Here is a 27,827-nt window from a genome sequence, read left to right on the forward strand (position 1 = left end):
GGGGCGGGGCCGGGGGGGTGTTTCCAGAATGGCGGTGGGCCAAAGACTAGTTTGAAAAACCGACCGACCACCCAACCACCACGCCAATGAACTGTTTCAATACAAGCACGGGTTGAACCCCAAGGTTCTAGCGGGCCTCAGCCGTTGGGCGCTGGGCCTTGGTGGGGAGTTAGAAGGAGTTACTGAGGAAATCTGGGGTCCCCAAAATGAGGCTCCTCCCCGCCCCACAATGGATCCCATCCCACACGATGACCCCAAATGGCGGTGACGTTGCAACATAAATCCCTCCTTAAGACCTTTATGACGAAATAGAGCAGCAGAGAAAAAAAATGCACCAATTTTCTGCCTGTGTCAATGGTAGGGCACCATTTAAAAAAGTCCATCTCCGCTTGGAGAAATGCAGGGCAAAGCATAATAATTCCCCTTTTAATGAAGAAATCATGAATGCACCCCTAGCTCAACTCCCAAGTCTGGACAGGACAATTAAGCCTTCCCCTCTCCCCCTTCCGTGTTTAAAGCAGCATATCCATAAACTGGGGACGGGGGGAATCAATTGTTCAATAAATAGCGGTAAGGGGTCCGGTTCAGGTAAGCTACACGCAGATTCTCTTAGTTCGAGGGTTTCAGCTCCCTAGGCAGTCATATATTATGTATGGCAGTCTCTCGAATACAGTCTTCAATAGCCAAGAGTGGTCATGTTTTTAATAAATAGTTCAGGCTTTTCTTATCTCAGTACCCAGCTCGTGAATAGTGAAAACCAACCTCCCTACCCTCCCCCCCCTCCCCAAGTGGCCAGTGGCCAATTCTTCCCGAGATTTTGTCTTCTTCATTGGTTCAGTTTTCCTTCAAAACGTCTGGTCGCGGTCCGTCCCGGCCAAGGCCGGCGGCGCGGGCGGCGGCCCCCCGGCTCAGCGGCGGCCCCCAGGCTCAGTCGATCCTCTCCACTTTCCCCAGAATCCTGCCTTCGTACATGGGGAGCACCGCCTCATCGTCCCAGATCTCCTCAAACACGGCTCCGCAGGCAAACTCGTCGCTTGCTTTTTTGAAGTAATACCTTAAAAGGAAAACCCAAAGAGCATCTTGGTGATGCGTTTTCTACTTTGCTTGGAAGAGAGGTGATGTCAACACGGAGGACTGAGGGGTCCTAGGGTTCTGCCGCAGCAGGTGTGCATGGGAACCTTTGCCCGCAGCTGATTTACACCGGCCACCGGGGCCACTGGCCCGCAGGCGGGGGCGATGGGGCAGGTGGGGGTCACCCGGGAGGCACGGCAGGAGCAGCCGGCGGGGGTGGCCTCCCACCTGCAGTCCTTGGCCCAGAATGCTGGGACCACCCCACACGCACACTGGGCAGAGCACACTCCGGGGAGGCGAGCCACCTGCTTCTTTCTCCCCTTTCGGGGAGGGGTGTGGGGGTGGGAAGGGCAGGGCACGCCGGGTCCATCAGCAGCAGCTGAGGTGGGGGTCCCTCCAAGAAGCCCCAGACCCAGCCACCCTGAACCTGTAGAAGTCTGTGGAAGGCTGACACCTCCTGTCCTTCCCACCCCGTAGCACCCACAGGCCGGCTCCTCTGGCCCAGCCCTGGCACAGCCACAGGACAGGCTGCTTTCCTCGGTGGCCGCTGCAGGAGGCTGGCCAGCCCCATGGTGGCAGACAGCCTCGGCCTGGCTATGTTTCCCTCCCCTCCGCTTCCACCCCACCCCACTCCTCCAGGGTCAAACACTAAAGACCCTTCTATTATGCCCCTTGATTAAAGGTTCCTTTTATCCCACCCCAGACTTCTTTCTTCTAAGACTGTTTAATTGTGTGGAGGCAAATGACCAGCCTCTCTCAGGAGAGCCACATTCAGAAACAACTGCTGTCCTCCAGGCGGGCCCACTGCCCGGCCCCTTCCTTCCCTGGCCCCTTCCGGGGAGACCCCTCGGATGGATTAAACTCGCCCCTGCAAGCTGTCACCTTCAGCCAATAAAGGCCACTCCTGGAAGGAGGGTCCCAGTCCTCTGGGGGGAGGGGGACAGCTCTCTAAAAAATTTAATTGTATCTCAGGGTTACAGTTGGTTTTTGTTTCTGTCTTTTCATTTAAAAGAAAAAAACAAAAAAGAATTCCCCTTGGTTAGAGCTCAACTTCTTTCCTCTTTAATGAAAGCAAGCCAAATACTTTCGCAGGAGATAAGGCTAAATAAAGCCAACCAGCTGGTTTAGTCAAGGTGCCGTGCTGTTAGCGCTCCCAGCTGGGCCCCAGCACTGGGGTGAGCAGCCTGGCCGGACGGGGCAGCGAGCGGGGACAGGGAGGAGCACGGCGCACAGGGGTCCCCGGACAGTGGGGGGAAGGCCCCTTCCTGACATGAGGCTCCGATTCTGACGCCACCCTCGGTCGTGCCCCTCAGCCCCCCAGCCCCGACCCCTCGGCTCTACCAGGTCGGGCTTTCAAGGCACCTCTGAGCAAACACGCAGTGACCTTTTCCAGAACTGCACTCTCTTCCAGAGAGGAGAGAGGCCACATTCCCTCGGCCCTGGCCCCAAGACTTCAAACGCACTGCGCTGCCCTCATCTTCTCCAAGAAACGGGCTTTTCCACTGCAACATGCTTTATGTGGCAAACTCTGCTTTCTTCTGACATCTGGCACCAATAGCGTCTGGCACGTCTGGAGAGACCGTTCTCCTTTTGAACCCCTGCCATGTTGAGATTACTCAGTGCGGCCCCGGTCCCCCCACTCCGCGGCCCCATCCTCGCTGGGCTTTTTATTGGGGGGTGAGGGGGAGTGCGCGGGAGGACGGGGCACCACCCCCACTGGGAGGGCCAGGCATGGCACCCCGCGCCGCCACGAGCCCGCTCCGGCCGGAGAGCAAGCAGAGAGAGATAAGGCGGCTGGGAAGGGTCTGGCCACAGCCTGATCCAATCAGTAAAGAATTTGAGAGTCAACCATTTGTGCAAGTCTTTGTGCATTAAAGGGGAGGCCGGGGCTTCAAAGCCAGGCTTATTAAGTGTGCCTTAGAAAAAAAAAATCAGAGCCAGATGTGGCCGGAGTGGCTGAGCGCGAAGCCTCCCCTGCAGCCTCTGCTCCGAGCTCCACGGCCCTTCTCCCCTGAAGGTCACCTGCAGTTCCACTCAAAGTCCAGCCGAGTCACAGCTGAGATCAAAATGAATCCCCGGAGGGGCGCACCTGTGTAATTAGTTTCACCGTGTGTCTGTTCAAGATGAAAAAAAGAAGAGGAGGAGGAGGAGGAGGAGGAGGAGGAGGAGGAGGAAAGAAGCAGCAGCCAGGGCTATTCCCTAATCCCTTTGATACATTTTCAGAATTGTGTCTGCCCTGGTGTCAGATGGAAAGATCTGAAGCCCAGCGCCATGCTCCGCTCCTCCGTCACTTACAGGGTCCCCGCCCCCAAGCCCCATCCTTTCCCTGTAAGAGGAATCACCTTGGGCCCCTGGCCCAACCAGGTGGAGTGGCCGGTAAAGCCACACGGGGCCTGCTCCAGACGGGCCGGGGTCTCGGGGCCCTGGCGGCGGGATCCAGGAACCAGTGCCCGCTGGGCAGGTCCCTGAGTGCTATGCAGTCCTGCACTCCCCTCTCGGGCTCGAGGGGGGTGGGGGGGAGGCTGGCACCTTCTGAGCACATACCGTGCTCCTCCTTAAAGGAGTGCCCCTCCCCAGCCCTGCGCACGCAAGCCGAGATACGGCTGAAGCAGAACCCACGTGTTCCCTTGGGATGAAGGCCATCAAGAAGGAGCAGCTAGGACTCTGGACGGACGCAGGTGGAGTCATCATCCACCCCGCGTTCAGGGGGAGGTGACCATGACATGGTCCCCGCTCTTGAATCCCCTCTGGGGTCCTAGAAGGCCAGGCTGGCGTGTCCACCACGCAGACAGGGCAAGGAGAGCTAGAAGGAGGGCGAGTGCCCTTGCCCAGGCCCCAGCAGGAAGAGTGGCCAGCCCTGTCCACCCAGTGCCCACCCCCGGGGCCTGCCCGCCCTCTGTTATGGACACAAGAGCATTTCTGCTTCACGTGACCCGTTCCATAGCGCGAGGCAATTCTTCAGGCAGAAAGGCTGAGGAAGGAGAACGTTGTCTCTATTTCCAGGCAACAGCCTCTGCCCTTCCCCAAGCCTTCAGAGTGGTCAGCCAGTCTCCCCTAGACCCGAGCCTCCTCATTGGTCTGTCCGTCTGTCTCTCCCCGACACACACACCGCTCTCTGCCTTTCGGGAAGGGCCTCCACGAGATGGCCCAAGCCCAGCTCTCCTGGCCAAGTCCCCTTTCTCCTCAGAGTCTGGTTCACCTGGTAGAAAAAGCCCATCCAGGTCCCCACAGAGCCCTCCCAGCGGCCTCCCTGCTGCTGCTGTTATTTCTGTCGGTGATGAGAGGAGAGAGGAAATGAGAAGGAACAGAAGCGCCAGGCAGCCCGACGGCCCGAGCGCCGCCCTCCCGCCCGGCCCCTCCCGGGTCTGGCCAGGCCAGGGAGGTGACTCTGGCTCTGGGTCCTGAGCAAACAAACTGCGGAGCAGCAAGAAGCCACAGGGCTCTTACCTATAATTTCCCTTTTTGCTGAGCTGCTCTTTAAAGTGGCCCAGGGTCAAGCTCTGAGCCTTCAGCATCCTCCTGTATGGAATTTCTTCTCCACAGAAAAAGTATGTGACGACCAACTCGCTGGCCTGGAGCGCGTGGACCCCCGCCAGCTTCTTCGGCTCTTTGTGACTGAGAGAGAAGATGGAACACAACACGTTCAGCATTCGAAGGTGGCCAAGTGCACACCACACACAGGCCCTGGAACACGGGCTCCAGAGAGAGCGTGAGGCTGCAGCTAGGAGCTCAAAGGGGGCTCGGGTGTGCCCCCTCGGTCCACGTGTCACAGAGGCAGCCAGCTCTGGGGGTGCAAGGTCCAGGTCAGGTGCATGGGGCACCTGGGAAGGGACAGTCTCCTTTGGGTTGTACACACTGCTACTGTCCCCCTCACTACCACCCAATGGGGTCTTTTTCAGGAGGCCATGAGCAGGTGATTGCCAAGGAAGACAAGGGGAGAAGCTGCCATAGAGCCATGGGTCCACTCAGGCCAACCTGGGAACGCTGCAGAGACAAACCCAGAGCGTCTCCTGGGACAGCACGGAGGCCAGAGCCCATGGGCAGGGTTCACTCGGTCATTTCGACCTCCCTCATTTCTTCTGAGTTTGTAGAGTGACTTAGAAAAAGCCACAGGCCCGGACAGCTGGTGCACTAAAGGTCAACCAACGAGAAGAGGGTCCGGGGTGGCGGCTTATGCAGGGCTTCAAACGTGGCTCGCTGCTCAAGATGAACGAGCTGAGGAAGAACACTTGAATATGTGGACCATTTCAGACCCCGTGACCGATTTCTTTCTACATGCACCATCCTGGAATTCAACAGAGCCAGGCTTGCAGCCCACTTTGCAAGAGTGTAAACTTATGGAAAGAATCACGGCACTGCTGGGGAAGACCCGGGGTTCTCCCCAAGCAAAACCAACAAATCTCTGCGACGGCGGAGAAGCACCTCCCTGCTCCATGTGACGAGACGTTTCCAACTTGCTAGCTTGCAAGCTGAATGAGGGCACTGTTTCCATCTGGGTTTGGGGACCCCCTTTTCTCCATCTGCTAATGGCTGCACACCTCGGCTTTTGACGAGTGCGTGCCCGGGAACCCCGAGCCATCCATCACTTCAGGAAGCAACACCTGTGTAAGTCCCAACGCGTTGTGCAGACAGGGTTTCCACGGTCCTGGCTTATGGCAATAGCTGCCTTTAACCTAAGTTCCTCGTGGCTGTTGTGCCAATCAAGGGGATATGATATCCTAGGAAAAGTTTTCAAGAATCCCAACGCCAAGGAGTCAATGCCCTGGTATATAAACCACGAGGGGGATCTCAGCAAGGTCAGGTAAAGACACTCACTCTTCGGAAGCCAGGCTGGGGCTGGAGAAGGGCGCGCCTCCTGTCTGACCAGTGGCCGAGTGGTTCCTGTCTCTCTGCTGACCGGCTGCACAGCACCTGAGAACACAGTGGGAGCGGAGGACGGAAAGTGAGGCGAGTGGGGAGCAGACAGAAAAGCTGTACGCTCTAGGCCCTCACCGTAGACCCAACTTCCATCCACAGGGAGCAGCCATCCGAAGCCCCCTGGGAGCCCGGGATGGGGCGATGCCAGCCCACGCCAAGGGCCGAGGCTCTAGATCTTCCACGGGTCAGGGCTCTCCTGACACGCTCATCTACCCAGCCTCGCATGATCGGGGCATTTGTAAGGGATGGGACTTGTAAGGAATGATGGAAATTCGCTCTCCTCCTGGGCCTGCTAGCGCTTCAGCACAAACACAACTAGGAGGAACAACTTCTAGCAGGTGGGAAGACCACGCGTGTGTGGCCGGAAGCCACCCCTCCTCCCTGAGGAGTGCGGGGACGCAGGCAGAGAAGGCCCCTCCCTTGTCCGACAGGCCAGGGCTCTGCCCCCGGACCAGCCCCCCGCCCTCACCTCTGCACCGCAGCTACTCACCGCTGCTTTGGGGGCTTGGACACCTCAGCCAGCCGGCGGCAGGCCTCCTCTAGCTGTGCCAGCGTGTTGGGAGGGGTCAGGGGAGGCATCGTGGGGTCCTGGGTGAACGGGTGGGCTCGGGGGGCAGCGCGGGGGTGCCCGTTGCTGCCCCCCAGCAGGGGGTGCCGGCCGGCTCGCTCGGCGGGGGACGCACGGCTGGACTCCAAGGGGTAAGCCTTTTTTGTGCTTTGGGCACTGAGCAAGGAGTGAGAGAGAATGCAGAAGGAAAAGAAACGGGGTTAGAAACCCTGGAAAATGTGACTTCAGGAGAACTTCTCTATCCTGCCTTCAAAGAGAGAAGAGGAAAAAAAAAATGACCCCACCATCACACGGACGGGGGCGGTGCCGAAACAGGGCATTTGTGGGGTCTGCTCAGTCCCACGTTAAATATTAAGACGGCAGGAGCAGAAAGTCCCATTTGTTTTCGGCGGACTGCAGACACAGCCATCCCCACACCTCCGCGGCGACGGCCCGTGACCCCGCCGCGCCCGCGGCGCTCTTTACCTAGGGGGCTTGGGTTTGCTCTGCCGCTCACTCTCCAGCATCCACTGCCACACATCCTGCGACCTGTCTCCTTCCTCCCCGGGAAGCTGCAGCGCCCCAGCTCCGCCGGGGGCCCCTCCTTCCCTGGCAGGCAGGGCCAGGCCCGGCTCCACGCTTCTCCCACTTGGCTTGGGCAGGGTACTGCCTCTGCTGCTGTGGGAGACCAAGACCCACACCCAGCCCAGAGCCCCCGTTACATCTCCGTGACGCCTCGAATCGGGACAGAGCGGCGGGTGGTGGGGTGACACCAAAGACCCATGCACCTGCTCTCCTTGCCCCCCCCTTCCTTCCCCCCCGCCGCGCCTCCCTCCTGGAAGCTAAAAGCCTGTGACCGCTGAAGCCCCACCTCGCATCCACCCAGGGCTCTGGCTGGGAGAGCCAGCCCCACGGGGATGCTCCGGTCTGCCCGCCACTTACCCAGACTGCTCGGCCGGCCCGGGCTCCAGGGCCTTGGGGTGGCTCCTGCACTTGGAGTAGCAGTAGTACTCGGCGGCCCCGGGGCAGAAGCAGCGCACCCGCTGTGCGGCCTCTGCCTCCATTTCCTCCTTGCTCTTGGGGAGGGCGTGGTGGTGGATGTAGTGGTGGTGGACATGCTTCGTTGTCTGCTTGGTCACGAAGCCCTTGGCTCCGAGGAGGGGGCACCCGGGTTGCGAGGCGGACACCGGGGGCAGCTTGCCCCCAGGCGGGAGCAGGGGGTGGTACTGCTGGTGGTGGTGGTGGTGGTGGTGGTCAGGGGAGCGGGAGCGGGGGCTGTAGCGGCCCACGCCGGGCGACTGGCAGCCGGGGGTCTTCAGGACCCTGGACAGGTGGTCGTCCAGAATGGTCTGCGGGTCCTCCTCATAGCTGCCGGAGGGCAGGAGGGAGAGGGGGTGCGGTGTGGGCCCCCCCTCCCTGGAGCTCAGCGCTAGCTCGGAGGCCTCCTTCTCTTCATCCTGGAGGGGCAGAAGGGGGAGCGACCGGGTAAGCAGGAGGGACCAGCCTGGGTCACCAGCACGTCAAGGGGAGGGGCGGTGCCAAGGCGTGGGGAGGGCAGGGCGCGGGGACAGCTCCGCCCGGGGAGGGACAGGGCCCGGCACTACCTCTCGGATCTGCTGCAGGCGCTCCTCCAGGCTGTGGCGGCTCTCCAGCTCCAGCTTCAGCTTCTCCAGCCTGGAGATGAGCTCAGCCGCGAAGGTGGCGGGCTCCACGGGGGTCATCTCCTTGGGCAGGCGGTGGGTTCTCTACGGGGCAGGGGGAGGAAAGACACGAGGCATGTTCAGCGGGGCCAGCACGCGGCACCCGCCAGAGCTTCCCGGGCCCAGCGGCCACGGCCACGGCCACGGCTACAGCCACAGCCACAGCTGCACGGGCAGGCGGGCGGAGAGTGGCGGGTGCGGCGCCCAGGCTGCTCGGGAGCTTTATGCGCCAGCGCCGCGGCCTCATGGAGAGCCACGGTCCCCACCGGCGTTTGCCGTGGGCAGGAGCAGTTGGTCGCACTCCGAGGGGCCCCGCTTGTTCTCTCTGTAGTACAACCAGCCCGTCAGTAGCTACTCTGAAGTAGAAAATCTTCAAAGACTGTTGTCAAACATCAAAAAAAAAAAAAAAAAAAAAAACCCAGCAGCCCTCTGAGGTGGGGAGGGGAGAGGGACCAACTCAAGGAATAAAAAGTAGAGTCTAAACAGAAAGGGAGCTGGAAATTAAAAAAAATAATACGATTGGAAGGGAGGTGGGGGCGGAGGGGAAGAAGAGGGGAGGGAAAAAGGGAGCCACACGGCCGGATCAGAAGAAGTGGTAATTTATTTCGTGGCCTCACACTGCGCACCTTTGAGGTGGCGTTGTTTCAACACTGTGCTGGATCTCCCTGGCCCCCTGCGCCCCTCCTCCCCGGCTCTGTGCAGAAAACGAAGGGAGACGCTGCGGGCCGCAGCAGGGCACCGCTGAGCTTGGCTGCCTGAAGCTCATCTATCAGGGGAAAGGGGAACATCCCCAAATCAAGTCCACAATATACAAAGGCATCGAGGGTGCCTGCCAAAAGCAGCAAACAGAGGACTCCCACCGCCCGGCTCTCCGTCCTCTGGTCCTCCCGCCGCCCCCTCCCCCCAGCTGTCGGCCTCCTCCTTCCTCAATTTCCCTCCTGCTCTGCCCTTTCCTTCAGGATGGGTGGGGGCGGCAGAAAGCCGACCTGCAAAGGCCCACGTTCCCCCTGCAGCTAAGCTGGGCTCACCTCGGCAACTGGTGCCCACTTAGCCACAGAACCGAGGTGGGGGGCGGGGAGAGAAAGCACCCCCCTCCCCCCCCGCTGCTCTCATGCAGGCTGGCTCAGTGCAGCCCGGATCAAAGCACTGCCTTATGGAGAAAGTCGATTTGCACACCCCAGGACAAAATCATCTAATTTACAAGCTTGGGCGGTAGAACTTTTATTCACACACATACTCCCCTGCACCCCCACAGCCCTGCCCCCCAAAAAACTTGTATCCTCAACAGTGCTGTACTTGCGGGGTAGTATTACTGAGGAGGGGGGATGCTGAAGGGCCCCAGGAAGGCATCGTAATATGCTAAATATTCAGACCAAGTTAAGCCCACCCTGGACTGTGTCAGGGGCTTTCGGAGGGGAGTTGCTCAGTGACAACAGCCCACGCACGAGTGCCACATGGAATTTAGCAATTGGGTGTGTTCATTTTCTGAACGCAACATCACCGATGGGCCAATTGTCGGAAGCTGGCAGGAAGGATTCGTGAACACAGATGCCACTCAAAGCTGGGCGCTCTCCTCCCCTCCCTGAGGAACAGTGCTCTCGCAATCTCGGAGCTCAGTGTATCGCAAGCACAGCTCCTAAAACACGGACGAGGGGGCTCTGCTGAGTCTAGGGGGCCACACGCTGGCTGCCCTCCAGGTCTTGGACATGGAAGAGGAGATACAGGAAAGGATCTGCACGCCCTGCTGGCCTCTCACGTCAACCACAGGGAGAAGCTGCTCATGAGACCCTCACTTCCACTCAGCAATCATCAGGCGCAGATTCAACGGGAGGCACTAAGCCGAGTTCTGGCGTCGGGAGCGGACAACACGGGACAGCTGCCTTCCAGGGCTTTAGAAGTCAACAGGAGAAACGTCCCAGGGTTGCAATTTTCCTTCTGCCTCCTCATCCACTGATTCGGCCGACACGTTTTAGTAAGGACCTGCTATGCGCCAGCCACTGCTCTAGCCGCTGTGGGCAGGGCACTTCATGGAACAGACAAAACTCCCTGCCCTCAGGGGGCTTCCGTTCTAGCAGGAACCCAACGAAGCATGGATTAAGTCCCACCATTGCTTGGTTTCTAAAAGAGAACTGCTTCAGTTTCTCATGCAGAATTTTTTTTTTGAGTTGAGAATAAATGCAGAGGTTCGAGTAGGTCACCTTGAACTTCACTCTGCTCAGCATCGCCCCCCAAGGAGCCAGGTAACACCTTTTGCCTCGTTCCCCCTTCCTTCCCTCTCCCCTAGCAGACCCCAGGCGCTGCTTCTCCTCTTACCCTGGACCTCCCCCGCTCCACCTCCCAGCCCTGATCTTCAAGACTCAACATGGCCAAAAGTATCTGCCTTCCCCTCCAGACTATACTCACCGGGAAATGAGGTAGAGACACTTGGCCATTGGCCTTCACACTGCGATGCATTTCTCTCTGCAGCTGTTTCTTACTCCCCACACGATAAGGAGGGATTCCATCTCTAAGGGAAGGGAAAAGACAGAACCCACAGGCTCACGAGGATGCTTTCAGCACGTGGGCTAACTCACAAGCCCTCCTGAGATCCCACCAATGGACAGGGCCATCGCATGCCTCCACGTACGTGTGCCCCCGTCCTGGGCCCCATGGCTATTCCCAAGGGCAAGGACCGATCCAAGATCAAACCGCCAAATCCCCTGCCCATCAATCCCCTCTGTCAACTTGGCTCCCTCTGAGATTCAGGATCGCAACTTGGAAAGAGTCTGGTAAGCTCCTCTGGCAGCTCTGCCTTGGAGTGGCTTACACTCTAGCTAGCCCACAGCGAAGGCTCCCCATTTCAGTTTACAGGGGGCCCACACAGGAGACTCTGAGGCCCCTTTGGTCCTCCTTACAGTCGGCCGTACTGCCCCAAATCAGGCTGCCAGGGCCTCCTGGAGCATACCAGGGCAAAATGCTGTAGGAAGAGGGACCAGGCCCGCAGAAAAGCTGAGCCAGGCAATAATGAAGGGGTGCCATTCTCCAACAGTCAAGCCCCTGTTTCCAAATGTCCTCCTTTCGTAAATCACCATGAGAATATCTTTGGGCTCCTTCCCTCCTTCGATTCCAAACCCTAACACCCCTCAAACTAAGGAATTCCCAAGGACACATGACCAATGTAGGCATAAAGAGAAAGCCCCTACTACATGGCACTCTGGGCAATTTCAAATATTTGAGGACCTACTATGTGAGACCTTGTTCCAGGCGCCAGGCGAGACAGCAGTGAAGGGGATAAAAATGCAGACGACTGCCCTCACAAAGCTTATATTCTACCGGGTGGCGGGCAAGAAGCAGGAAATATCAACACAAAATCTACAGCATGTTAGAAAGCGGTTAAGTACTGGGACAAAATACAGGACGGGAAATGGGAAGAAAGGATGGGGTGGGGGTGAGGGAGTTCCAGTTCCATGTGGGGGGTGGGGGAGGGGGTACCAACGAAGTCCTCGCTACGAAGGTGACCTTTGAGCAAAGACCTGAAGGCAGGATGAGTCCCTATGTCCTTCATCATTATACTCCAAAAAAAAAAAAAAAAGTGGAGGAGGTAAGAAAAGTAAAGAAAAGCCTCCACCCCAGCTTGTCTTCACTAAGACATGACCTGGAGTTGCTATGATTTAAAAAAAAAAAAAAGAATTTTGGGGGCACCTGGGTGGCTCAGTCGTTAAGCGTCTGCCTTTGGCTCAGGGCGTGATCCCAGCGTTCTGGGATCGAGCCCCACATTGGGCTCCTCCACTGGGAGCCTGCTTCTTCCTCTCCCACTCCCCCTGCTCACCCGCCCTGTGCTCCCTCTCTAGCTGGCTGTCTCTGTCAAATAAATAAATAAATAACATCTTTAAAAAAAAAAAAAAGAATTTTGTGCTTGAAAGCAGTCACACAGTCAAGGTGTGACTCTTTTCCCACTGCTGTCCCTTCTAGAGGCCACTTATTGACAAAAGCCTCAGGATTCCGACATTCCTATAATGAATCATACTTGGAGGCTGTAAATATTGAAATGAGGTATTTGGTTATTTCCCTTTTCCTGGCGTTTTGTTCATCACAGGGTGGAAGGAGGAAAAACATCTTTGGCTCACCAGCCGTGGGTGAAAATCAGCACTGCCTAAAAATACCCAGGAGCAGCCAGGGGTAACTGGTTGACCTCTAGCTCCTCATCTGCGATGCCCTAGAATTCCAAGTGGCTGCACTTTCCAGAAATCTGTTGACCTGGGCCAGGTCACAGGACCACTGTGGGGATGACTGGGATCACAGTCGGTCAGTACATCCGGGAGGCAGGTTAGCCAAAGCCTGGCTACGAATTAGCACAGGAAGGATCACTGTACTGAGGGTCCAGGGGAGAAAAGGGATCAATATCTGAAGCAGGGGGTGCACCTGGGTGTCTCAGTCCATTGAGTGGCCCGACTCTTGGCTTAGGCTTGGGTCATGATCTCATGGGTTGTGGGATTAAGGTCCGAGTAGGGCTGCTCGCTCAGCAGGGAGTCTGCACAAAAGATTCTCTCCCTCTGTCCTCCCCCTCCCCCTGCTTGTGTGTTCTCTGTCTAAAAATTAATTAATTAATTTTTTAAAAAAGTATCTAAAGCAGGAACATACACATAAGGGTGAATCCTGCCCCAGAGAAAGGCCAAGAGGGCCAGAGACAGCACACAGGTTGACCAGTGCAGGCCGAGTCTCTCAGACAGCCTCCTGCTCACTGGACTGGGCCCTCGAAGGCCAGAGAGGATAAAAGGTTCTAAGTCCAGAAACTTACAGAGCCACCTGGAATAGATTTACCAAACCTCAACGTTTTCACCTTGGAAACACCTATACAATGGGAGAAAACTGGGTGCTCATGAGCATGCCTGGCTTGACCAGTAACCAGATTCCACACCAGGGGCTGGGTCTAATGTGAGGCTGCCCACCCCCAGGTATGTGTTCCCACTGTGGGTCAGACTCATGTGACATATAATCCAACTTCATCCGACTTCACCAAGTTTTACAGATGGTCAGAGACGCTCTGTAGCTCTCCTGGGGTCAGTCAGTAGCAGTTAGACCCACGATCCAAATCTGAGCCACTGCTGAACTCCAGAAGAGGTGTCCTTAACTCAGCGACCTACCCTCCTACCCCCCCCCGCTCCCCCCGCCTGGAGGAGCCAAGCTTCCTGATGGTCCGATTCCTAAGCCCTGTGAAGTCACATGACATTGGAAGATCTGGGGAACATTCTGGAACATAGTACCCCACCACTTGGTACTCACTGGCTATGGGGCATGCCAGGTGGTTCCCAAGGCACACTCAAGATCCCCTTTGTCTCTTGCCTAACATTCTTTGTGGGGTGAGGGTGACTATAGGGGTCCTCCAGGTTGGGTCTCGTACTGATCTAATCCACTTCCGTTGCCCCAGGGCTGCCCCATGAACAATGTCCATGCCCTTCTCCTGACCAGCAACACCTCTGCAGACTTCAAAAGGGTGGCTGGCCTCTGCTCCAGGCCTCCTCCTGACAACCTTGGGGAGGAGTCAAGCACCCCAGGGACTTCACTGTGATACACGCGAGGCTTCAAAGGTCCTAGAGGAGGTCCCCATCCATCTCCCCCAAGACTCTGTCCTCAAGTGTCCTCTAGTAGCCTCTGCTCTTCCCCATTCCACCCAGATGGAAACCAGTGGTAAGGTTTTTATACCTCCTTGGCTTTGTCCATACAGAGCAGAAGAAAGAAGAGAACTGGGGGAAGTACCTATAGAAAGGGGGAGGTGGGGAGAAGCAGGTGCGTGGCCGATTGAAGGCAAAAGGAACAAATGATTTCAGCACCACCCCCGAGGCAGGTGAAGGGGCCAACGGCAGGGCAGGAGAACTGTGACCAGGGCAGAGAAGAGGGGGCTCACCTTGCAGAGGCTCAAAGAGGCTTATTAACAGGTGCCTTCACGGAAACAGGGCTTTACCTCCCCACCAGCCAAGAATCTTCTCCCAAACAGCCTCACACGCCAGAAGAGGACCCCTCTTCTCCGTACGCGGGCTCTAGAACTTTCGGGTCTGTCTCTTGGACGCTCAGCACGGTGAGCGGCAGGGTGCCTGAGTTTCGGTTCCTATACCGTCCTCCTTTAATTACAAGCATTTTAGCTAACGAGCCCGCTGCTGGGCCCAGCTGCTTCTGGAGAGCACTGGTCCTGAAGCATGGACTCCACTTAGCTGCCATTTAAGCCGAGCCAATTAGCTTAGCCTTTGGACTCCGCTGTGCCCAGCCTAACCTGGGTGCCGTCTGCCCGAGGCTTAGCAGTACCGGCTCGCTCGCACACGTGTCCGCTCCCGTTCCCATCTGGCGAGCACTCAGGAGGCAGCCTCTGACGGCAGCCAGCATCAAAAGCCTGGTCTTGTAAGATAAGATAAGATCTGAACTTCACTCGGGTGCCTTCCCTGGTGCCCTGAGTAAGCCCATGAATAACATACAAGGAAACACAAATAGATACATAAAAGATCCCGTGCCACCCTTCCGCGGGAACCGCGAGGGAAGTATCCCGCGCTGGTTTTATGGCCCCTGACTGTAAGAGCAACTTTGCACAAAAAGAGAAGACCGAGAGACCCCGGGGTCGTCGGCGTAGCTTCCACACCTCCTGGTCGCCCCGAACACAGAGGCCACACTTGGGTGGCGAAGAACCGGCTGCCGGTGATGGTCTCCGCCCCTGGCTGCATCCCCCCAGGCCTGATGCCCTGCGAACGGCCCCACGAGCCTCTGCGCCCAGCACTCCAAGGCACTGGGTTTTAGGGCTTTGCTGGAGTCTGGCAGCTAACCCCCCCTCCCCAAAAAATAGAAAGCGATTTCTTCTGAGAATACAGGTTTCAGAGTCACGGGCTCATAAAGCAGCCCTCTCAGAGGCCTACTACGAAGGCCCAAACCCCCAGCCATCTTTACAGGCTTTTTACTTAGCGGGAAAACAGAAGTCAGCAGCGGGCTTCGGGAGAAGGCAATGATTTCCTCAGAGCCCCTGCCAGCTCTGCACCTCCAGGCCCCCCGGCACACAGCTCCCTGGAACAACCAAGTGCAGGCCGGCCCTTCCCAACTTCTACGCCGGCCCTCTTGCAAAGGCCCCCGGGACTTAATTGGTCCTGTCGCAAATGAGACGATTGCTTCCCGGGCTTGTGTCTAATGAACTCCAACCTTCTGGAGTCTATTGAAGACCGCCTGTGACCCCCTCTCCCCCTCCCCGGCCGGGTCCCCTCCCCAACTCCCAGCAGGGCGGCCAGCCCCAGTCCCCAGGCCCTGGCAGCCCCCCTGGCAGCCAGAGCCGCCCATTGTGACGGGGAGAAATAGCCAGGGCTCTTTTCATGCTTTATGGGGCGCTCCTATTCACTTGTTCAAGGAAATTTCAAAGGGGCCTGCTACCCTCTTATCCCCGCTAAGCTTCCCCAGAAGAACAATGGGCTGAAAGCGGTTCAGTTCAGCTTTTCATCCCCCACACACTTTATTTCTCGCCTGCTCCATGCTCTCATCTGTGCGAGGCCCACAATTGGCAGAGCTCTGAAGAGGGGTCTAATCCCAGCCCTGGGAATCCCGGGTGACCCGCCCGACACAGGGCAGATCACACACACCCAGGGCCAGCCGGCCAGAAAGTGGCTCGCACAGCCCGAGCTCTCCATACACGCCACGCCTGTAGGGAAGCAGAGGAGGGCCCAGGGATCCCCGGCGCCTGGCGGCCCGAGACCCATAGGAACCCCCCACATCCGGATGATGGGCTCTTATTCCAGAGACCTCTTTGTCCCCCACCGTGGTCTGCGTGAGGCAAACTAGCCTGGACAAACAACTCCAGAGAGAGGAGGGTCCCACACTGATGAGAAATTCGCCCCAAGGTGGTATGAACCTGCCCGAGTGGGTCCAGCTACGCCGGCTGCTCGGGATAACCTGCCCACGTGCCTGGGAGATGGCTCCGGGGCACCGAACACTGATGTCAAGAAGGTCAGGCCCACCACTGAGGCCCTGGGGCTCCGAGGCTTACCAGGCATCTTCCCTTGGCCTTGATGCCCTGGTTTACTCTCTCCACCCATCCAAGGCCGCTGACAACGCTGAGGTCCTGTCACTCGGGACTCAGGGGTACCTAGTGTGCCCCAAAGAGAAAGTGACGTATTGAGGGGCTCGCCCTTTTCTGTCTCTATACCCACGTGGACTTTACTGGCCCACGCCCTACCCCGGCTATCTAGAACAGCGGACTGGCCAAGGGAACTTCCCCGATCCTGGATGGGGGCTAGCCGGGGCTTCAAGTCCACAAGTGTCTTAGCTGACATGGGAAGGGTGGGAACCTTAAAGTCATCTCTAACAAGAAAAACTGAGAAAGTTCTTCTGGGAAGGGAATAATAAGGGGGGGGAGTGCAGGGGAGAAGTTAGAACTTGTTCCCTCCTACCCCTCCCCCAAACCGTTCAAAAAGAAAGCAGTGTGAGTCCCTAATAAATTAAAGAAACTCAAAGTGGCTCAAAGGTCTCATTCTCGACTGGTCCTCCCAACACCTCCTGTTGGAGATGTTCACGCTGTCCAGGAGGGGAGTGACAGGCAAAGGGCAAGGCTGGGGGGGCTGCCACACTGGCACTGGGCCCTACTGTCCCAGCTGTGAAAGTCACAAGTGACCGCCTACCTTTCTGACTGGGTCTCGTGAGGCTCAGACATGTACGGGGACTACACCCAAGTTAGTTCGGCACGAACCAGAACAACGCCTCAACGGTGGGGACTGAAGTGCAGGCAAGGGCCCGAAAGCCAGCCAAAAATAGTCTCTAAGAAAACCAAACAGAAGCCTTACAGTCTTAACTACACGTGACCTAGGAGATTCACTCAACGCCCTCATTCCAACCCAACATACTCTCCTTTTACTCAAGACGCCAAGACTTCCCCCCTCCTCCCCCACGCAATCCAAAATAAAAGCTAAAGGAGTAATGTTGTTAGAAGCAAGCACAGAGACAGGAGCAAAATACGACAGCAGGCAGAATGACCAAGAGAAAAAAGAAAAGCCATTTTTAAAAAGTGGGGGCAGACAGCCTCACGTGGCCTTGTAGGCTAGGAGATAACACTACAATATAGGATGAAAACAGATCTTGATATTCGTGACTGAGATTAAGCAATAAAGTATGCCTAATACTGTTTAATTAAAATAGAACAAAAATGTATTATTTTAAGGCCTGTGACCATCAAAGGATAATTTTTCTCAAGTATGGATGGAAACCTAACTTCCGTGGAACCCCTCATTTCTCCATGTTGGATGAAAGAGGTGTACCCTTATTCTATTTTCACTAACGCCAGAATGCTCTTCTTGTATTCAAAATGGAACCTGTCACCTTGTGGCTCTCTCTCCCTTTACTGACGGGGGATCTGAGATAACACAAGGAAAGCCGCTGGGAAAACCGACAGCAGAATCCCAAACCAACCTCATCGACTTCCCTTCCAACTGGCTCCGTGCCACAGGCCAAAGCACAGGACACTGGCCAACAGAAACCAGATCATTTCAAACCAACTGGAAGAGGAGACGGTCCAGTGCGAGGATACTAAGAACAAACTCTATACACGCCCTAACGCGCGGCTCCGCGGGTCTGCCTTCCAAAGCTGTCCCCTTGGCCGAGGAGGCTCTTACTGCCCACACACCTGTGGAACGTCTTCAAAGGCCATTTCTGGAATGGTAGTTCTCAACTGGATGTTGGGTGGGCTCTTGGGGGACTTTTGCCCAACCCCAGGCTCCACCTCCCTAGGCTCTTCTGAATCAGGATCTCAAAGGATGGCAAGAGATGGAGATATCCAGCTCAACACCCACACCCACACCCACACGCGCGCACGCACACGCACATGCCCCGCGATGAGACTCAGAAGAATGGCTGTTCTCCACCCAGAGATCACCACTGCATGACTTCAAGTGACTTCAGTGCAAATTGTGAGCCCACCTGCCAGCCTGCTGACCTCCTCAGACCTACCAGGCTGATGCCTTGGATTGTCTTTGGAAAGCAAAGGAACAAACTCTAGGTGGGTGTGGGGGATGGGCAACACAGGCGAAGAGCACACTAAGAGGCACAAACCTCCAGTCACAGACTACGGCAGAGGGACTATTGTCCATAACACCGTAGCAACACTGCATGGTGACAGGCGGGGACTACGCTTATCGTCAACACTGAGTAATGTACAGAATCGTGGAATCACTACGTTGTATACCTGAAACCAACAGAACATTGTGTCAACTATACTTCAATAGTAATTTTTTTTTTTAAAGGAACAAACTCTTAGTATGCCAGATGCATCTTGAAAAGAATCAAGATCAGACACCTTTGGATAGAAGCCCCACTTAGGGGCAGAACCTGACACACTCCGCCAGCACTTGGTGACCGGCTGAGGTCCACCTGAACACATCCAGGAGGGCACATGACGCCCGGCGGGCCTTGAGCGGGCTCCGGCCTTCTGCCCCTCACCTCCCGTGCCTCTTCCTTCAGAAACAATGAACACACCTCCCTTCCCACGCCACCCCGTCTCCCACCTGCTGGCTCTGCAGACTGGACACCCTGGGTTTCAAGCCCAGCCGGGCACTTCCATCCAGGGAAGAAAGCCAAAAGGACAATCAGAAGATGGCTTTCTAGACTCAAGAATCCACGGATGGTCATCTTAACCCTTATCTTGCTTTAGTTTTCTACAGGCCAACTTTCCTTTCAAGACCCCATCGCCCTCCCAAACCCAGATCGCAGAGCTGGGACACTCCCCTCCCAGTGAGCAAGCGCCCGTACACACCCAGATGGGGTTTGCAAAGCCAGCTGAGGAGGCCTGAGGGCTCCGCCCTGCTGGCCTGGTGGGTCACACTGCCAGCCACATCCACGATGGGGACAGCAGGATACTTACACGCTGCTGTCCGTCATGGACATGGAATCGTCAGTCAGCGCGTCGCTGGATATCTCACTGTCGTTGGCGCTGGTAGCCGGTGCAAAGACATAGCCAGAACCGACGTGGTATGGATTCATAGGATCGCTCCTCCTGAAGGACCTGCGGGCCAAGTACAAGAGCAGCGCATCACCGCTTCGCTCCGGACACCAGGTGACCAGGCAACCCGGGGACAAGGGAGGGCACGATCCCACCATGCACGGATGCCAACCTGCTGCCTGGGGCCAGCTGCTCATTGGGGCAGACAGCTGGGGCGACCTAAGGGAGGGCGGCCAAGCCACCAGCTCATCCTGGGAAGAAAGCAGGCTGGGTTCCCCTGCTGCCAAGGGCAGGTCTGCCAGGGGACAGAGGAAGCCATAACCAGCCCGGAGGATCCTACAAAGAGCTAAACACATACTCCTGGGGGCGAGGGGGGCTATCAAATCAAAGAGGAGAGTAAGTCGTGGAGGTGAAGGGTCTTCTCCCTCCCCACCACCATATTCAAGCCTGCACTGGAAGAACACGGTTTTAGGGCCCCAAGAGGTCTTAGGCATCCAAACTCTCCATCGGGTCTGTTAGCATAGTTCCAAGGTTCAAGCCACCCAAGGCCTGGCATCGCCTTCTCGTTCCCACCCTGCACCCAGTACGCTGGACAGAGGGGACAGAAAAGCTCAAGGCAAGGCTCAGGACTTGCACCCCACCTGGAGCTGGCCTCTGCCGGGCCTTCCCCGCTCCCCCCACCGGGCCCGCCTCCTCCAGGCAACTAGGCTGAGAGCAAGGCCTGCAGGATCCAAATTGGCTGCACAGCTGTTTCACAGGAAGGTCCAGGCCCGTCCTCCAGTGTCTCCTGCCCTTTGCTTCAGGGGCCCCTGCCGCCCCAGTCTGTCCTCCAGATCTCCTCGCAGAGCCGCCAGTGTGCCTGGCCCCGGCGGGGCTGCATTCGTCTTGTGTCACCAGCGAAGGATGGAAGTGGGGGGAGGAGGAGGAAGGGGCCACTGTGGTCAGCGGGCTCCAGGAAGAGGCCCGTCAAGCCTGAAGTCGCAGGAGGCCCTGCTGACAGAGACCCCGGCATACTCCACTGGGCCCACCAAGTCTAAGCCAACAGCTAAGAAACCAACTGCGGGAGAAGGGGAAGGCCCAGAAGAGAGACTCCATTCCATCCGGCCATCGCGCGGGTCTCTAAAGATGGCCTTGGGGGTGGCAGATGAAAGGGACTCGTGAGAGGTCAAAGCAGCCTCTCCGGGCCATCGCCAAGCTCCTAGTCACCTCCTGCCTGTGCGGCACGGTGCTGGGCTCTGGACTGACCCGGCCTGGGTCTCCGGTCTCCTGGCACCAGTGGCCTGGTCACCAAAATGGGGGGGGTGCCACTGGGGAGGCAGACGCCGCGTTGGCACAGGCTCACAGAGGGGTGCAACTTCACACACTTCACACCCTCCCAGGCTTGCAGCCACCTGGGGGAGGAGGTGTCCTGGGCCCGCCTCACCGGCGTGCCGTGGTGGCCCCACAGGACAGCAGCCTGCCCTGGGGCAGAGCCGGGGGTCACTGGCAAGACACGGATTTCTTGAGCTCTCACCCAAACTCTTCCTGCCTCCTAATACAGAGACCGGCCTCAAGGGTTCAACAAGTTCTCGCAGCATGTGGGACCCAGGCCAGGCCACCGCACTGGACGGATGGAGGGGCGGGTGTGGGCAGGAGCCGTGGCCACAGTGTGGTGTGAGGGCCTCCGCGGCGGCAGCTGGGATGGGACGGCCGGGCCCCGTCGTGTCGCTGAGGCCTGCGCTCCAGCCGGAGTGAGGACACCAGCGGGAAAAGTTACACCCAGAGTCTGAGCATTTTTGAGCCCGAATGAACCCAAGCCGACCTCCTCTATTTAGAGATGTGACTAAACATCAGAGAGTTGCCACACACAGGGCACTCATAAGAGGCGGGCTCTCTGTTTGGGGCGTGGCTGCACCCCCCCCCCGCCCCAGCACACAGTAGGTGCTCAAGGGACGTCTACTGCCCAGTCACCTTGCAGCCTCACAACCGTGGCAGGAGGCGCAGAGCCCGGGGGGGGGGGCAAAAGCCTTGTTGGAGGCCACCTGGCTGGACATGTGGCCACAGCAAACCCACATCTAGATACTCCCACGGGAGCTCGACGTCAGCAGGGACCATGATTCTGTTCTACTGAGGTCAACCGAACATAAAGCCAGATGTTGGAAACGGCACATGGGTGCAGAACTGACCAGAAAGTGCACATGAGGAATGTCCTGCTTGAACCCGTTGAATACTTTGGCCCGAGTGACCCTGAGCTGTCCTTGAGATACCGGCCCTGTGCTCAGGTCTGTAGAGGGCACGATGTCTCCCCACTGTCCAGGATATGCTGTGATGATTACATGAGGACCGTAAGGCCCTCCAGGCCTCAACACTGGTTTCTTGTCCTCAATGTGGGATTTCCAGGCACTGTGGGAGCAAAGGAAGGGCAACTGACTTTTTTTTTTTAGAGAGGAGATGGGAGGAGGGCTGACTGAATAAAAATGTCTCCTAGTTGATGAGGGAAGTCAAAAGGAAGGAGAGGATGGCACTGCCACTAAAGGCAAGACGAGAGGAAATGGGCTTTTAAGTCAGAAAGCACCAAGCACCGAGCACCGAGTGGACCCACGGAGTGGATGGGGTTATGGACTCACCCAAGTCTTTAAAACAGTCCAAAGTTCCCCGCTCTCTGGGTGCTTGGACCCGGCTACTGCGTCAAAGCAGGACGGCGAGGAAACTTCTTTCAGGCCCCCTCCCAGCTTTCAGAAGCCCGGAGGTAGGAAAGTACGCTACACCCTTGACAGGGAAAGGGAATCGGGAGGCCGAGAGCTGCTGCTGGCTTAGCTCCGGCCAGCAGGTGACTGCGGTCAAGTCAGCGCCTCCACGGACGTGGGGTCTCCACCTAAAAGTCACCTGGTTCAAACACGGCCATCGGCAGGAAATTCTTACATTCTCCAAAGACTCAAGGGCACTGTGATTAGGGGAGATACTGGTAATCCTCCAAAAAAACAACTGCCGAGGAAAACAGAGCTGTCGGGGGGTGGGGGGCTCTTCCTTCTTCTGCGGTATTTATCATGACTTATGGTCACACGGCGTTGGTACGTCCACGCCTTGAACGCCCGTCCCACGCAGCCAGACTGGAAGCGTCATGAGGGCAAGGGCCAGGCCTGTCTTCCCTGCAAGTGGCTCCCAGCCGGGGGAGCGAGCGTGGCAGAAGCTCTAGGCTTTGCTTGAACAGCCTTAAAAGACCTGGGGCCATCTGATGGCTGGCTGGAAAGTGTTTTGGTCTAAGAGGCCTTAGTACAAGATCAAAAGGGCCCACGCAGCCCTGAAGAGCATTCGGACAGGGCTGCTGTCTGCGGTATTCACTCAGTGACAAGGTCCTGGAGTCAACCTCTTCGGGGAGCAAACCACTCAATAGAAATCCCTCCTCCCTCCTCAACCAGAAAGACACTGAACTATCCTGTGTGTGCTCACAGCTTAGCACTCATTGGAGTGGATCACAAAACACATGGGTCCCAAAATAAACCTGTCCTCCGCTTCCAAAATAGAGGGCTCCCTGTGTGACCAGTCATTAAAAATGGAATATACTACCCTTAGCTTGCTTGACTGCAATAAAGTATTTGGATTTTCCTACAATCGTAACAAAGGAGGGAGGACGGAGTAGAGGAAGGAGGCAGGGTCGTGGAGACACACAGAAACTCAATTCTTAAGAACCCGGAATGTTGTCAAAATCTCCACATGATTTTAAGAAAACGGATTAGAGCTCTTTTCTTGTATCTTTTACGAAAAAAAAAAAAAAAAAGGAAAGGAAAGAAACTCGACCACGCTACAGTAATTGTACCCAGATGCTTTGATTATTTCTTCGGGACTGTTGTGCTCCCACGGTTGCTGCAAGGGTTTTAAATTCCTGCAGACACTGGAGGCCTACGGTACCGACTTTGCACTGGGCGGGTGTCCGCAGACCTGTGTTTGCAAGTCCATGTGCAAAGGGCTTCTCAGCCATCAGGCAGCAGAGACTCCTGGGACCTTCAGGGAAGGGAAACTGTTTGCTGGCTTTTTCTTTTCTTTTTTTCCTCCCCCAGCTTATTCTTCTCTCTTATCTTGATGAAAGCGCTGTGGCCCCGGCCCCCTCCCCAGGGCCAACCCGCCCTACAGAGAGCACAAGAGACCTGATCTTTGGGGCCTCCTTCTGGGTCCCCTCCCCAAACCGTGCAACTTAGCAAGTATTTGCTTCTAAAGCTGTGTGCGCAGGGCTTGCGGAAAGCCCTCTGACGACGTACTCACAAAGTCACTGCCCAAAAGGCAACCATTGCCTCAAGAAGCATCATCTAAGGCAAGGTGGGGGCGGGGGCGTTCAGTGAGGGGGCCCAGCACTCAGGTGGCCCTGCGCAGCTGAGCCATGAGAAAGGCCAACTCTTCCAAGTGCCTTTTAGCAAACTGCCTTCCTCAGAGATCCCAGCCTCTAGCTGGGGACTACTGCTCCCAGCATATCTTTCCTATGGCATCATTTTCTTTGATAATCGAAGCCAAGCTTGATTCCAGTGGCTTCGCATAAAAACGGGCCTCCTCAGCGGGTTCTTTCAGAGAACAGGAAGCACCGGGAGCCAGCAGAGGGCCATCTGCTAGGCCCGACTTACTTGAAGGGAGAACGGAGGAGGGGGTCCAACGGGAGGCACAGGAGACCCGCCTGGCGCAGGAGGGCACCAGGGTCAGTGCGGTCAGGGAAGGACACAAGGGAGTAGTCTGTGAGCCCAACACGGTCTCCTTCCCAAAATACATGCCGGGCTGCGCTCCTAATCCCACAGGCCCTGCACACACACCTTGACGCTCTGTGTCTGTGTCTGTGCTGGGGCTTTGACACGTGCTTCCACCACGGGTCACTCGGGCTCTAAGTTATTTATAGAGCCCATCAAAAGCCCAGGCATCCCACTCCAGCACTCACAAACCGGAGTCCTTCCCTCCGAGGATAATTCCTGCTCTTCCTTTCCAACTATTTATATTAAACCTGACACCAAATCAGTGAGGACACAAACAAGTCATTAAAAAGGAGGCCTCCTCTGAGTGCCCAAGGTAAACACAGGGCTTGGAAGGCGGGCCAGCGCTCCCGGCACCCAGCTGCCAAGGCTGCTCGTCCAGAGCTGAGGAAGGCGGACCCCTCGGCAGGACTCGGGTGTCGGTCTCATTCATGTCACTCGCTTCTGAGGCTCGTCCCATCTGCCACGTACCTTGCCTGACGAGTGAGTGTCGTGCAGGGGGAGGCAGACCTGAAAGAGCTGGACGGGATCCCTACATCCCAAGAGCTGGCTGAAAAGACAGGCTGAAGTTCACCATGCAGAGAAAGCAGAGGCCTGGGAAGGCGGACCACTCTCCAACTTTACAGTGAATATGGGCTAGAAGCCAGGAGGCATTCTCTGAAGGTGCTCGCCTAACCTGGCTGCCCTTTTCACATATCTGCTCCTTACCGTGATTAAATGATACCAATTCTAATGCTTTACGAGAGTTCCGAACATTTCCCTTTACCAACGGCTTTCACGTCCCCGATTCTGATCCTAGGAGCAACCGACGACATGAGCAGAAGAGATGGTGCCCAGTCATCATTGCACAGAAGGCCACGCGGGGCTCAGAAAGACTTCAACCCAGGTGGCAGTGAGTGGACAGGGCCTTGGAATAATCTGGGACACCTCCCAATACACCCCTATGTACACCTGAAGTGCCTGCATGTCCAAACGAAACTGGGTAGGTGTTACGTTCTCTGTGACGATGCCCAGTTAAGATGTGTGGGCTCTGTTTAGTGCAGGTCAAATACTTCATTTCAACCCCACAGTGCGAGAAAGTGCACACAAACAGAGCCTGGCAACTCCAGGGGCAGATGAGAAGGTGTCATCGACAGAGCAGCGAGGCCCACAGTCCACAACCAAGGTGGCCAGCACTGGAAACAAGGGATCTTTGGCCCCTGCCCCCAGGATCTCAAAAGCTTGGCAAGGGTCAACTCCGGAAAGTTTAATCCTGGTCCTCGCCCAGTGGAGGCCTCTGGAAGGGGGAGGGGCACATCCAGGCTGGCTCTGGACTGCCCACCCACAAAGGGGAGGGGTCGCAGCAGGGTCCTGCCTGGGAGCACTTTCTTTCCCTGACATCCCACACTGCACACCAACCACGCGTGGTGCTGCTGACAAAGGGGACACTGTTCACAAAGGGGACACAGAAGCTCCACTGTCGGAAAGCCCCTGGAGTGGCAGCCTTACCACAGGCCTTAAGTAGTCTCCGCCTAGGCTGCCGAACTGGAGAGCAAGGAGACCAGCACACATTTACCAGAACATTCACCTAACGGAACGGGGCGGGAGCAGCAGGTGCGCGGGGACTGCCCCACCACAGAGGCCCGACCAATATCTTCCGCGAAACTCCCTGAAACCAGAAGCGCGAAACTCCCTGAAATCAGAAGCGTAAAGACGGTGAAACAACTCCTTTCACGTGATCCTCTGCTTCCTTTCAGAAGCCAATCCAGTCGCACTTAGGTGTAGACCAGATGTCTGAGTGTGGGTAAACCAGCGCGCGAGGCTGTCGGAGCGCCCTCTGGTGGTTGGAGAACGAGCTCTTCGCTCCCTGCGGAAAAAGTCGACTCTCTGGGCCACCCCTAACTCACTGCTTCTAGGCTCAGATGCGGCTACCCTGTCCCTCTTGCTCCTGCGGGACACTGAAGGCCTGACCCTCCAGGGAGAGGGCAGTCTCCACAGAGGCAGCCACTCGAGTGCATCCCGGGTCCCAAACCCACGAAGAAATACACGATGGATAGCAAGCTAAGCCATTCAGAGAGCAATCAAGGGCCCACCACCCCTTCCACTGCATGCAACAAGCAACAGATCTAGAAGTGAGAGGCTCCTTTTGGCTATCTGGACGGGGAGAGAGGGAGGGACACAGAAAAACTCATTCTACCAGGAGGTCTGAAGTTGCTGCCAAAGGTCAAGAATCTTAAGACTTGGCCATTCTCTAAAGGACTGTGGATCTTCGAAGCTTCAAAAAGGGAAAGTACTCCAGGGCCCTGTGCTCTCTGTCCAAGACTCTTCTCAGCCAGCACTAAGCAACACAACAGTCAACGGGGGTCTGCCCTCGGGCTGCAAGCATGTAAAACCTAGATTAATATACCAGCGGACTCTAAAGCTAAAGGTCCTTTATTCAGGAAAGTCACAGGGCCTTCCCTAGCTTGGAGGGCTTCTTGCCAGGTCAACACCTAATGCTACAGAGACAACCACAACCTCAGCTGTTAAGCCAACTGCTGGCTCTTATCTGAACAGAAAAGTTCAAAAGATCCCACTTACCCCCACGTCCAATGGGTGCGCACGATATCCCTGTGCCTCCACAACCCAGCTGCCTCCCCAGCCACATTCATTCCTCTCTCTGCTGAGTGGTGAATGACCCCTTCCAAAACCAGCGCTTAGTGTATTGGGTGAGTCAGAGGCATCAAAAGCTGCTGTCCTCTCTCAGCCTTCCAAGACTGGTCCAGGATAATAAGGAACCCGCATTAATGAACACTGCTTGCCACTGTTTGAAGTCAGTCCTGGAAGACTGCAGGTTTAGACTCAGCTGTGTGTGCAGCACTGCTCCCCACTTGAAACAACGAAAAGCCAAGATCAAAGGGTTCATGGCCAGCGGTCCTAGCTCTCAACAGACCTGTCAGCCTCAGCAGCACATCCATCCGGCCCTCCGCCCCACTTAACTCAAAACATCTGCAAAGTCCACACGGTCCCCCAGCCCCCAGCCCCCGGCCCCCTCCCTGGACGGACAAAGTCTTACCTGTATCCATTTTCAACAGCCTCGGTGGTCCTCACGTTCGCTGTAGCCCTCAGAGTTTTGCTGGACAAGCCAACCACAGTGGGTGACAGTTTGCACTTCAAGTCAGCACAAGCCCACTCCTCTTCCTCGTTCAAGGTGGGGAGATAGCCACACACGACCTTGAGGCTCCCCAGTCCCCCGTTACTCATGTAAGCTGTGTTTTCTCCCCCACTCCTCACATATTCGAGGTATATATCAGAAGTCAAAAACATCTGGTAGGCATTTTCCTCCATCACCGACTGGATCTCAGTCTGTGCCTGGTCAAACATGATGGAATCAATCTGTTGCTTCTTGATGCCATCTCTTATGTAGGTTTTGGTGGCAGGTTTCAGCTGCTTGGAGACGATGCTGTTGTTCTCAATGTACCTTTTGTAGATCGCTTTGGCTACTCGTAAAGTTTTGGTATCCTTTAGGTTCATCTGCCTGAACCCATTGCAGGCAAACCAGAAATCTAAGGTATCCACGCATTTGTCCCTCTCCAGGAAAGTGCGGAAGAGATAAGCACCATCTTGATCGCCCAACAAGGAGTGCAAGGACTTGGTCCACCTGGTCAGAGGGGAATCCGGGGACGCCCGCCCCTCGGGCTCCCCCAACCCATCCTCGTTCCGCCTGGCGTTGGAGGAGACAGGCATGGGTTTGGTGACCTGGCCCTTTCCTGCCCCGGGCTGGCACGGCGGGGTCTCCCCTTCTTCCCCCGGCACTGGGGGTCGGGGGGCATCCTCGTGGAAGCTGCTGCTGGGGTCTGGGAGCCGGGTCACCAACACAGCACTGCTCATGGTGAGGGAGCTCTTCGCCCGGAGATTGTTTGTTCTCTTCCCCCCAGTTCCTCTCAGCAATCAGCGTGGTCTCTCTTTCTCTCTCAAGTCAGCAGGGGCTCATC

At 56.6% G+C, this 27,827-nt stretch overlaps 1 protein-coding gene across 2 annotated transcripts; it reads right to left on the reverse strand.

The window, feature by feature from the left end:
* Window positions 1-27,827, reverse strand: AXIN2 (axin 2). Of its 2 annotated transcripts, XM_040640358.1 has the most exons (10): window positions 26,909-27,827; window positions 19,088-19,228; window positions 10,639-10,741; window positions 8,140-8,280; window positions 7,478-7,992; window positions 7,022-7,213; window positions 6,479-6,712; window positions 5,887-5,982; window positions 4,519-4,686; window positions 1-1,054 (listed from the first exon to the last, which is right to left on the reverse strand). In XM_040640358.1, the coding sequence occupies exons 1-10, from the start codon at window positions 27,721-27,723 to the stop codon at window positions 928-930; spliced, it is 2,532 nt and encodes an 843-aa protein (XP_040496292.1). In that variant the 5' UTR covers window positions 27,724-27,827; the 3' UTR covers window positions 1-927. The 2 variants fall into 2 exon arrangements, with proteins under 2 accessions (XP_040496292.1, XP_040496293.1); XM_040640359.1 differs by lacking the exon at window positions 7,022-7,213.

Source organism: Ursus maritimus, unplaced genomic scaffold (genome assembly GCF_017311325.1).
Source record: "Ursus maritimus isolate PB19 unplaced genomic scaffold, ASM1731132v1 scaffold_24, whole genome shotgun sequence".
Classification (NCBI taxonomy): Eukaryota; Metazoa; Chordata; class Mammalia; order Carnivora; family Ursidae; genus Ursus; species Ursus maritimus.

Bases quoted from the DNA above. Each gene is read 5' to 3' on its own strand.
- AXIN2 (XM_040640358.1), bottom strand. From the start codon at position 27,723: ATGAGCAGTGCTGTGTTGGTGACCCGGCTCCCAGACCCCAGCAGCAGC. The intron at 10,742-19,087 runs GTAAGTATCCTG...CCCTTCCCTTAG, and splicing joins TCCATGACGGACAGCAGCGT to AGATGGAATCCCTCCTTATC. The intron at 1,055-4,518 runs GTAAGAGCCCTG...TTTCCTTTTAAG, and splicing joins AGCAAAAAGGGAAATTATAG to GTATTACTTCAAAAAAGCAA.